We start from the raw sequence: 12,388 nt of genomic DNA, 5'->3' as shown, positions 1-12,388 counted from the left end.
TTGCCTGGTGCTGAAAGATACATAATTATGGCACCAGGCGAGCCTCCCTGGGGAGCATTCTACAGAAGAGGAGCCACCACAGTAAAGGACCATTCTTGTGTTGCCACCCTCTGGACCTCTGAAATAACTTCATTGATATTAGGCAGGGAAACAAGTTGAGGAATGTAAGTTATGAAGTTCCTTTCTCAAAACAACTGTTTAGATGTTCTAAGGCTTTTAGTTCTTCTTACACAAATCCTGCTGAATGTGGGGGCATAGCGCAAAACTTCTTAAAATTGAAGTAGGTATATGGATTCAAATCCCTGCCTTGTCAGGAGATCTTTGAGAAGTGAGCATTCTCCCCTGGAATGACCATTCTAACCCAATCTTAAAAGGCTGGTGAGAAAGGATGAATAAATACCCATGCATGCCCTCCCTCCCCAATGAGGACATTTGAAGAAAGATGGAGTACCCATGTGATATACAAGTAATTCTTAAGCACTGTGCTTTAGTGGTCCATATCTGGCAAAACCTGGACGTCATATTCATAATGCTTAATACATGTTCAGTTTGGACCGTAGCATGTGAGTATGCATTTGGCTCACTTTGCCTGAACCTCATCTGGTCTCCTCAAGAGAAGTCTATGGCTAGCACTGTTTACAGTAAAGTTTATCCTTCTCCTCTCTCCCTTAGACAGTCATCCTGGTCAATTCCCCCTTCCCAGACAAAACAATAACAGCAGTTGGGAAGGAGAGGAAGTGGCAGTTGTGAAAGCTCACTAGGAACAAGACAGGACTTTTTGTCTCTTCTGCACTGGAATTTAGTTGGTATGCATGAAGTTTGTAGTCTCCTCCTGCCCCACCCCTTCACTTTTGGAGGCGGAAAGAAATGTAAATCCCATGAGCCCCTATGGGAATAACAGTCCTCAAAAATGATCAGGACCTCAATTGTCCATTAAGAAGAGGTAACTAGTGCCTACGTTGTCTCTAGTAAACCTTCACCACAGCTGGTTTAAGATTTTTGTTGGTTTAGGAAGCGGTAGGAAGAACCGGCAAGGGTGACACACTAGCAGAGGCCCACTTTGAGCTGAAGCTGAATTTGGAGGGGCCTAGACCCTACTCTAAAGGGAGTGAGGATCTTCAAACTGTGGGTATTTATTTCAGGCTCTCCCAATTCCAGATTTGTTCCCATTGCATCCCTTTCTTCCTCAACAGCTAATGGAAGCTTTCACTATTTTGAGACAAAGCAAGAAGAGGCCATTACACTTACAGACATATTGAAAAGAGAAACATTGCACCTATTCTGCAAACAAGCACTTTTCAATCAAAATCTGACAGTTTGGCCAAGGTGTATACTATAAAAAGCTGGCCTTTTTATTGAGTCTTTATTATTGCAACACTACATAATAGAATGTATCTGTTTTTTATTATCCTTCCTGTTTTCCTTGCTCCTAAATACTTTCCCAGGATAGATTTTAAATTATATTTGTTACTGAAATTTATCTCTTCCTGGAATCTTTAACAAGTAGTAAAGCAGTGTAATAAAGAGAAAAACAAAGTTGCTCTTCCTCTGCATAATAACAAAACCCAAATACTTGTTTGACAAACCATTGCCACCACAGAATTACTGTTTTAATCTGGTAAGCAAAGTAGTTTCTCTCCATGTGTGTGTGTCTGTCTCAAAAGTGATTTTAATATTTCATCTTCCTTTTGTTCCAATACCCTTGACAGCTTTCTTGCCCTTTTGAGCTTTCCTGAAATGCACATCTTAAAGCATCAACATAAGCCAACCCTCTCAAACCACAGATCTGCATAGTGATGCCCCCTGAAAAAGGAATCTGTTCAGATCTTTCAGGCAGAGAACTTGGATGAACAAAACTCCTCTCTCAGCAGTAAATAGCACATTTCTAACATTCTCTTCGACTCTCAGCCATAAAATCTACTGTAGGAAAGCTTTCCACAACCCTAGTGTGCAGCTGTGAGTTCCCATACTATTCACCACCCCTGTCTTCCCATCTCTTAATGGGTAAAGTATATAGCACCTGCAAACAGCTGCCTGCCTCGGCCTGCAATGCATAATAAAACTTCCTGTAGATGTTTATTTCACTGTGAGTGAAGTTTCTCTGTGTATGTCTCTCACAGAGGAACTTGATATTTCACTAAAAGATTTTACGGAAGAGGTTATTTTGAGCTTTTCCATACAGTTTTCCAAGCCAAAAAAATTAAAAAGCAACTTACAATTTACTGGCACAATACATGTCTTTAAAATCCGAAAACTTGTTCATAAACCCCATAACATTCTGTTTAATTTCAGACTGTAGAACTAGAGGACAATTCAATGCATTCTCTTATCACTTTCGAGGAAGACGTTCTCTTGATTTCAGTTTCCGTGAAGACAAGCCATCAAAGCACATGAAAATGTCAAAAACAAGGTAAAGGTTTTAAATTATATATTTAAATTACAAAATGTAAACATGCCTGTTATTACTGAGGCGCAGAAATCTTTGGACACCTCCCAAACATTCAGCTGCAAGTCTTTATTTACTTTTGTCCTTCAGCACATGAATTTTAGGAATGTGGCCGTATCTTATCAGCTAGGAGGTCGTATGTCTCACTCGTTTCCAAAAGTTGCATTCCTTTTATTTCAAGTGCTTCATAATTAAATCGCTTTAGAAAGAACTCTTTCTTGGCTACTGCATCACAAGGAATCATTCAGAATCCCAGACTTGTTTTATCTTACATAGGAAAAAGAATTTGGGGGCAAGTTATTCAGATTGCAAGGCTGGCTACCTTGCGTGATTCAAAATGCGGTCATTTTTTGTGCTGTTGTATTTTTTATGGGTTGCTATCCTTCCTGAGATTCATGCACTGAGTGCCAGGCTACCATTCAAAATCATTTTGATAAGACCAAGTGGATTGTGAATCATACAACAAAGGTGTATTATCTCCAGTGCTGTTTAATATCCAGAAGAAGTCATTAGGAGCCGTCATTAAGCATTTTGGAGCGAGGTGCCGTCTGAATGCTGATGACACTCTGTTCTAGTTATCCATAGCATCTTACGAGGGAGATAACTGGGGAAGCCTCGGTAATGGGGAGCAACAAACATGTCAGAATATCATGTTAGGAACAGGATTATTGGATTCTTTAATTAATACAATCCCAGTTCTAAAGCAAATAACTTTTTTTTTTTTTTAAGAATCTTCTATGTCCTACTAAACAGCTTTGCTAATCCAAGTGTACTTTTTCCACCTAGGATGATAGATGGGCCTTCCTAGGACATCATGCCTTCAGTCCATAGGCAAAGTCATTTATAAGCTGCATCAACAAGACTCCTAAATTACTTTTGTCCTTTCCTTCTCTCCTCCTGGTTTTTGTCCCTGAGCAGGAGGGATGCGAGCATGGTGTAAATATCTTAGGAAGTTGAAGTGTATGCTTGTCATTTTGGCTATGGCTGCATGGTAGTTGGGAGAGATGCTTAAAAATGTGTGTAGTGCACACTGTAACGGTCTCAGATTTGTAAAATAGTCTGTAGCTTGCAAAACCTGTAATGGGATACCATGCTTGGAAATTAGCCAGTACGAATGTTTGCTAGAGTTTCATATTTTATCGTTTTAAAACCCTGATCCAAGACAATCACCAAGTCTTTAATCTTCCATTTGTTTACAAGTCAGTCTTTTAACATATGCTTATTTCCAGTGAGAGGCATTTTTTAAAAAATGCAAAGGTAAGAAAAATGGGGGGCTGTGCATGTTTCAGAACTATGAAACAACAATAAACAAGGGTTAAAATTTATATAATGTACTTCTTAACATATAAAAATACTATTAAATAATTGACAATTTTAACCAAAAAGCAGGGAAGACCAAAAAAACCAACAACCCTGGTTTTTGCCATTTAAATGCTACCATTTTATATACTTCCATCAGCTGCTAAGAGATGGAAAGAGCTCGAGTTCTTGGTTGCATTGATTATTACTTTTAGAAGCAAATATGCATCTGCACAGTAGAAATTCCTGCTTGGCTGTTTCTAGGATACAGTACACTGTTCTGTGAGTGGGAATGTAAAATTATGCTTAAATATCCATATATCTTCTAAAGAATAACAGGGTCATTCTACACCTATATGATGTAACTTCTTTCCATGGTGAAATGTAAAGACATAGTGAGTAATGCTTGCTTGGCTGAAACGATGTCACTTTGGTCGACTTTTTCAGATTGTTTCAAGCCTATGCTCTTCTTCTCCAAACCTCCTACAATACAAAGGGGTTAGCATTCAAGTACAATGGGGATGTTAGGACTGAATCCTACACTGTGCTGTTTTTCTCTTCAGCGCCAATCTCTCCTGCTTTCATTAAGTGTTGCTTAAGTTTTCTTTATAAGTAAAACAGAGATTCTGTTGGAAGAGGAAATAGTAATTCTACTACGTAGGTCACATTTTATACACTGGAGAATAATAATGCATGTGTTCACTTGTTGCTGTATACCTTTAAATCTGCATTCTCTTTCCTGATCTTGGCTGGCTTTCTCATCCTTATCTCAAGTAACATGGGGAGAAGAGAGGATTAAAGCACTTTATTAGAGGGGGCAGGGGACTGCTAGCCTTCTGATTTTTTTTTGGAATGTATTACTGGCTTTTATTTTAAGTCTGCAGAATGTAAAGCTCAATAAAGGGAACACCTGCCAATCAGCATAATCTTTTTTCTGCATGCGGTAAAGTTTATGCCAAGTTTCACATCGTGAAAGAATTCTGTTACAGCAGCAACACCTATTTCAAAAACATCTTGAGGAGAAAGCAGTTGCCATCTGGTCTTCACTCTGTGGAGTCTAAGAACTTTTAATGACTATATCAACTCTGCATCTCATTCAGCACCAAAGGGTCACCATTGGAAATCATTACCGTTGTGGAAAGTTCCTAATTCTTTTCTGCTGTTGCTTTGTTGTTTAGTCGTTTAGTTGTGTCCAATTCTTCGTGACCCCATGGACCAGAGCACGCCAGGCACCCCTGTCTTCCACTGCTTCCCGCAGTTTGGCCAAACTCATGTTGGTAGCTTCAAGAACACTGTTCAACCATCTCGTCCTCTGTCGTCCCCTTCTCCTTGTGCCCTCCATCTTTCCCAACATCAGGGTCTTTTCCAGGGAGTCTTCTCTTCTCATGAGGTGCCCAAAGTCTTGGAGCCTCAGCTTCAGGATCTGTCCTTCCAGTGAGCACTCGGGGCTGATTTCCTTCAGAATGGATAGGTTTGATCTTCTTGCAGTCCACAGGACTCTCAAGAGTCTCCTCCAGCACCATAATTCAAAAGCATCAATTCCTCGGCGATCAGCCTTCTTTATGGCCCAGCTCTCCCTTCCATACAGTTGCTAGATCCTCCATTGTGTGTTTGCAAGGGATTGAAACACCTAAGCCTAATTTGTACAACATAAACATACTCGTAAACTAACCTTCTTTGTAGAAACGTCTACATTTCAAAAAAGAAATGGGTTGCCCCTCCTGCTTAATATACTGGTTAACTTTTTGTCGTTGCAGTTCTACAAGGGAGAATAAATTTTCTAATCTCACCATCTCATCCTTTGACGAGCGCAAGAAAGCACCCGTCATGAATGACTTCAAAGAATTTGTTGGTGACATGCAGAAAACTATCACAGACCTCAGAAAACAGGTGAACATAAAAAGGTTCCTTAGATAATATTAGACTGTGTGGCACAGAAAGTGTTTCAGCAGTATAATCCCATACATGTCTGATCAGAAATAAGTCTCATGAGTCCAGTGGGACTTACACCCAGGTAAGTGGGTGGAGATCACTGTCTTAAGCTCCCTGCTCATTGTATGAAAGAGTGCATGTAATGGGTTGAAAATATGCTATCGGCACCCACTGTGGAATGGGTTTGGAGATGCACACAGGAAAAACAATTCACTGGAGGTCTGGTTGACACTCTGGGATGGCACGAGAGTGGTGAAAGGAATTGGTGAAAGGAACAGTTTCCCCCCACTGGATTAAAGGCCCTTCCACTCATTGAAGGAATCCTTGTGGCAGTGGAAGCATTCTTAAGATCCATTTGCATAGTTGTGTGTGTGTGTGTGTGAGAGAGAGAGAGAGAGAGAGAGAGAGAGAGAAGGAACACTTGTGCATTAAGACTAGCACTTGTAGCTGAGATACAGGGAAGTGTAAATAGAGAGAGAGAGAAGGATTCCCACAGGGTTATTGTGAGGGTGGGGGAGAACTATGAATGTTGCCTTGAGCTCATAATGAAGGCTGGATATATATACATACAATAAATATGTAACTTCATTGTGCTCAACACTGGATATCTCAAATCCGTCTCTTGGCTTCCATCTCTTGAAGTGAGTAGGACTATAAGCACACATCCTCGATCACACACGTATGCCCTTTCATGTGTGAATACATGCCACCAACAAGCAGCAAATCTTGGGCCTAGAACAGTGGTTCCCAAACCTTTTCAGGCCATCACCTGCTTGGTTCCATAACCTCATCCCCCAGTGCCCCCTACCCTATAAAAAGCATTGTTCAGAATGGCCTTTTGCATGACTTAGTAACGAAGATAATAACACAGCAAAATTCAAAATAGTAGCAATTTATTGCACATTTATCCAAAATCCAATATAGTTCAAAAAATTCAACTAAATTGATGAACTTGATGATCTAGTAATACCAGGTTTTCAAAGTATCTTTTTTTTTTTGCAATATATTTTTATTTTTCAGCAAATAAAATACAAACAAGTTGAACATACAATATTTTACAGTATTACATAAAACTCCGTCGAGTTTTCTGACTTCCTTCCTTCTCTTCTCTGGTTTTCTAACTTTTCACTACTTCCTCGCTTTTTCTTATTTTCCATCTGTTTTACTAACTTATTTTCTTCACTTTGTCTTAACATTTCGTCCTAGTGCAAGAATTCCGCCAAAACCCGAAAGTGTTACAGATTTTTACAGTCTTTCATATAATCTAGAAATTTACCCCACTCCATTTGAAACCTTTGGTCTCTTTGATCTCTTACTCTCCCAGTTAGTTTGGCCAATTCTGAATATTCCCATAACTTTCTTTTCCAATCATCAACTGATGGTAAATCTTTTAATTTCCAATTCTGCGCCAAAAGTATCCTTGCTGCTGTGGTTGCATAAAGGAAAAACCTTTGGTCCTTCTTTTTTATCTCTTCTCCGACTAGACCAATTAGGAAAGCTTCCGGTTTTTTTGGAAATGTATATTTAAATATTTTCTTTAATTCGTTATAAATTACTTCCCAATACTGCTTGATTTTATCACATGTCCACCACATATGGTAGAAATCGCCATCCTTCTCCTCACATTTCCAGCATTTCTTATCGTATCTTCTATACATTTTTGCTAGTCTTACTGGCGTGAGATACCAACGATACATCATTTCATGATGTTCTCCTTCAATATTGTACAAGCAGTGAATTTTATATGTTCGCACCATAATTTCTCCCACATTTCAAATTGAATATTATGACCTATATCTATAGCCCACTTTATCATTACTTCTTTAATTCTTCATCTTTTGTAAACCACTCTAATAGGTAATTGTACATTTTAGATAATAATTTCTCCTTTCCTTCTAATATTTCTTCTTGAAATTTTTGATTTTTCTTATCAAAATTATATTTTCTTTTGTCCTCATTAAATAAATTGTACACCTGGTGATATTGGATCCACCCTGTCAACTTTTCCGCCACCTGGTCGTAGGGTTTAATTTTCCAACCTTTTTCTGATTCAATTAACAGATCTTCATATGTTATCCAATTTCATCTTCTGTATAAATCTTTTTTATCGTTAATATCTCTGTGGGTGAAAGCCACCTAGGTGTCTTTCTTTCTAGCAAATCTTTATACCTTTGCCACACCTCATATAGTGGTCTCCTAAATATATGTGATAAGAATTCTTTGTGGACTTTCACTTTGTCCTGCCAAAGATAGGAGTGCCAACCGTATCTGTTGTTAAAGCCCTCCAGATCTAGCAGCTCCTTATAAAGATAAGGTTTTCAAAGTGAGATACAGGGAAGTGTAAATAGAGAGAGAGAGAAGGATTCCCACAGGGTTATTGTGAGGGTGGGGGAGAACTATGAATGTTGCCTTGAGCTCATAATGAAGGCTGGATATATATACATACAATAAATATGTAACTTCATTGTGCTCAACACTGGATATCTCAAATCCGTCTCTTGGCTTCCATCTCTTGAAGTGAGTAGGACTATAAGCACACATCCTCGATCACACACGTATGCCCTTTCATGTGTGAATACATGCCACCAACAAGCAGCAAATCTTGGGCCTAGAACAGTGGTTCCCAAACCTTTTCAGGCCATCACCTGCTTGGTTCCATAACCTCATCCCCCAGTGCCCCCCCTATAAAAAGCATTGTTCAGAATGGCCTTTTGCATGACTTAGTAACGAAGATAATAACACAGCAAAATTCAAAATAGTAGCAATTTATTGCACACTTATTCCAAAATCCAATATAGTTCAAAAATTCAACTAAATTGATGAACTTGATGATCTAGTAATACCAGGTTTTCAAAGTATCTTTTTTTTTTGCAATATATTTTTATTTTTCAGCAAATAAAATACAAACAAGTTGAACATACAATATTTTACAGTATTACATAAAACTCCGTCGAGTTTTCTGACTTCCTTCCTTCTCTTCTCTGGTTTTCTAACTTTCACTACTTCCTCGCTTTTTCTTATTTTCCATCTGTTTTACTAACTTATTTTCTTCACTTGTCTTAACATTTCGTCCTAGTGCAAGAATTCCGCCAAAACCCGAAAGTGTTACAGATTTTTACAGTCTTTCATATAATCTAGAAATTTACCCCACTCCATTTGAAACCTTTGGTCTCTTTGATCTCTACTCTCCCAGTTAGTTTGGCCAATTCTGAATATTCCCATAACTTTCTTTTCCAATCATCAACTGATGGTAAATCTTTTAATTTCCAATTCTGCGCCAAAAGTATCCTTGCTGCTGTGGTTGCATAAAGGAAAAACCTTTGGTCCTTCTTTTTTATCTCTTCTCCGACTAGACCAATTAGGAAAGCTTCCGGTTTTTTTGGAAATGTATATTTAAATATTTTCTTTAATTCGTTATAAATTACTTCCCAATACTGCTTGATTTTATCACATGTCCACCACATATGGTAGAAATCGCCATCCTTCTCCTCACATTTCCAGCATTTCTTATCGTATCTTCTATACATTTTTGCTAGTCTTACTGGCGTGAGATACCAACGATACATCATTTTCATGATGTTCTCCTTCAATATTGTACAAGCAGTGAATTTTATATGTTCGCACCATAATTTCTCCCACATTTCAAATTGAATATTATGACCTATATCTATAGCCCACTTTATCATTACTTCTTTAATTTCTTCATCTTTTGTAAACCACTCTAATAGGTAATTGTACATTTTAGATAATAATTTCTCCTTTCCTTCTAATATTTCTTCTTGAAATTTTGATTTTTTCTTATCAAAATTATATTTTCTTTTGTCCTCATTAAATAAATTGTACACCTGGTGATATTGGATCCACCCTGTCAACTTTTCCGCCACCTGGTCGTAGGGTTTAATTTTCCAACCTTTTTCTGATTCAATTAACAGATCTTCATATGTTATCCAATTTTCATCTTCTGTATAAATCTTTTTTATCGTTAATATCTCTGTGGGTGAAAGCCACCTAGGTGTCTTTCTTTCTAGCAAATCTTTATACCTTTGCCACACCTCATATAGTGGTCTCCTAAATATATGTGATAAGAATTCTTTGTGGACTTTCACTTTGTCCTGCCAAAGATAGGAGTGCCAACCGTATCTGTTGTTAAAGCCCTCCAGATCTAGCAGCTCCTTATAAAGATAAGGTTTTCAAAGTATCATAGTTATTTACACCTCTTACTGCCCCCTTGCCTCTTAAAGCCCCTCCTTAGGTAATCCCACTGCCCTCCAAGGGGCAGTACCACCCACTTTGAATGAATGAATTGATTTATTACTGTCACAGACCAGAAATACCCACTTTGGAAACTACCAGACTATAACTTCTGCTTGACCCCATTCCCTCCAGTAGCAGAGCGTTTTGACAGTCAAATGAAATGTGACATTAAATGCATCCTTCAGCCTCCACAAGCAGCCAGGAACCCTATTGGATTGCATCTCTCAGTAAAACAAACTAGATACAATTTGAGTACTTAAGAGAAGGCTGTGTTCCTGTGGTTTTACTGGCTTGCATACAAAAGGTAATGGAAACGTTTTTAGTATACAGATAGCTAAACAAGGATTTCCTGCCTTTCTTCAGATAAAGAAACTTGAATCACGGCTCAGTAGAACTGAATGCACTGACGAAAAGGGTAAATCTTATTCCAGTAACGAAACCTGGAAAAAAGACCCATGCACCACGTGCGAATGCAAAGTGAGTAAGCAGAATATTCATTTTCATGGTTTTAACATGGAGTCTCCACGCTTACCTAGACATGCCTCACTGTGTTCAGTGGGGTGCATTCCCAAGTAAGCATGAATAGGGTTGCAACGTCATACTAATTTTGCAGTGTGCTCAATTGTAAATAAAGATAATTGCCGTTGCAGTTTTTGCACTTGCAAACTGAAGAAGTGGTTTGTGCATGCAGGGGTGAATCATGAATACAGCTGGAATTCTGCTGTTTTGGCCTCAACAGTTTTCACTGCCAGCAAGACAAGCTTCTGTTCAGTCAGTCTACTGGCTTGTCTTCTCACCAAAGGAGCTACTGCCAGAACAGTATGGAAATGGGCACAGAAATTGGCTTCCTAAGAATCCCAGCTTTATTTTATTTTGAAGAGCCAGCCCTTAGTTCTTACAGCTGTAAAATGTTTTGAGCATGGTTGAAATTTGCTAGTGTGGTTTGGGGGGTGGGTAGGGCCTGGCTAGGGTCCTGTTTCCTACCCCTTCCCAAAACTAGTCAAATCTGGTAATGCAGATTACTGAATAAACAGTGCAGAAGAAGATTCCTGAAATTTCTTCCAGTTTAACTCAAATTACACAATTCATACAATTCAAACTCTTGAAGATTTTTCAGTGTCCATTGGACTGAAGAGAGTCTCATACATCGAAGTGTGGGTTAGGGACAATAACTTTAAACAGGGCTGACATTAACCATTAAATTAAGTTTGGGTTCTGTGGGAGAAAACTTATTAAATTAGCGTTCTTCCCTGGGTTTCTGCTTAGTAGCTTTGCTGAATAATGTCACTGGCTATTGAACACTTTTATTAGGATGTGTGCTAAGCTGTTGCTACAATTTTCCTAACACAGGTTGGCCAGATAACCTGTTACGTGGAATCGTGTCCACCGAACGAATGTGCAACACCTGTGAAGCTTAAAGGAGTTTGCTGCCCTGTCTGCTTAAAACAAACTGTTAGCAAAGAAAATAAGCTCTAAGCCTGCTTTGCAATGGTCACAATACAATTCATATGGATATCTGCTGATGGCAAAATACAGGTAACATTAGGCATAAAACCACAACAGGACGTTTGCAAGACAGCATTCAAATGATGGTGTAACAATGTAAGAAAATGTATTATTTTACATGCTTGCCCACTGAAAAACCACAGTGTAAAAGTATTGAAAGGGAATACACAGGACAGGACAGGACAATCTTTGTGTTAATACTTCTCAGGTTCAACAAACTGAAAACTTGGTGCTACTTTTTAAAGACTCCTTTGTCAAGTGGTTTTGAGTCTTATTAGACTGGCTTTTATTTTTTCATACACTGGCCAAAGGAAGTCAGGAGCCATTTATTAGGACGAAGAGGGCCACAGCTTTTGTTTTTAAAATACTGTCCGGCCCAGTGTTGATAGTCTAGCTTGCCTTCTATCAAATACCTTGATGGAGCTAGTTTAAGGTCTTTCTGAGACCCATAGTCTACTTATTTAGCTACTCACATCATGTCTTTACAGCATTCACTCAGTATTTACTCAATATTCTGTGGCAGTGCCAATTCTAAAGGATGGTGAGGGTGGGGAACACAAATTTTGCTGCGGTTTTCTCCCACAACTCTTTGCAGTATTAATATTCTGTCCTATCCACTGTCCACAGTTGCCCTTCTTTATTTCTCTGTACGAAACCTAGATGATTAGCAATCATAGGCATAAATTATGTGTTTAGCCTTGCACAGCTTCCAAAATTTGGTGTAATGTAATTCAAAAGTCAGCGTACTCATGAAAGAAAAGGCATTGCTGCAAGACAACAGCAATAACAACCAAAAAGAGAGGCTGCTCTGACTACTGCACGATGAGCTTAAACCTGCCTGAGCTAGGACTTGATTTTTTCTGGACCCTTCTGGCCTCATTTGCAATGTTTGCCCTTGAGAAAATATTGTTTGGATTGGACCATAGAGGGTGTTTCTACTTATCTAATCTA

At 38.7% G+C, this 12,388-nt stretch overlaps 1 protein-coding gene across 3 annotated transcripts in view; it reads left to right on the top strand.

Annotated features, from left to right (window-relative positions):
- Window positions 1–11,553, top strand: part of PXDN (peroxidasin) — a 76,089-nt gene extending 64,536 nt beyond the window's left edge. For all 3 annotated transcript variants that reach the window (XM_033143024.1, XM_033143023.1, XM_033143025.1), the window contains 4 exons: window positions 2,293–2,410; window positions 5,503–5,635; window positions 10,295–10,408; window positions 11,282–11,553. In XM_033143024.1, coding sequence (XP_032998915.1) covers window positions 2,293–2,410; window positions 5,503–5,635; window positions 10,295–10,408; window positions 11,282–11,407 — 491 coding nt within the window. In that variant the 3' untranslated portion in view covers window positions 11,408–11,553. The remainder of the gene's footprint in view (window positions 1–2,292; window positions 2,411–5,502; window positions 5,636–10,294; window positions 10,409–11,281) is intronic.
- Window positions 11,554–12,388: the final 835 nt, after the last annotated feature.

The sequence above is a fragment of the Lacerta agilis genome, chromosome 3, assembly GCF_009819535.1.
Source record: "Lacerta agilis isolate rLacAgi1 chromosome 3, rLacAgi1.pri, whole genome shotgun sequence".
In the NCBI taxonomy this organism is placed as follows: Eukaryota; Metazoa; Chordata; class Lepidosauria; order Squamata; family Lacertidae; genus Lacerta; species Lacerta agilis.
The sequence above is the reverse complement of the archived record's forward strand: the minus strand, read 5'-3'. Positions and strand labels throughout refer to the sequence as shown.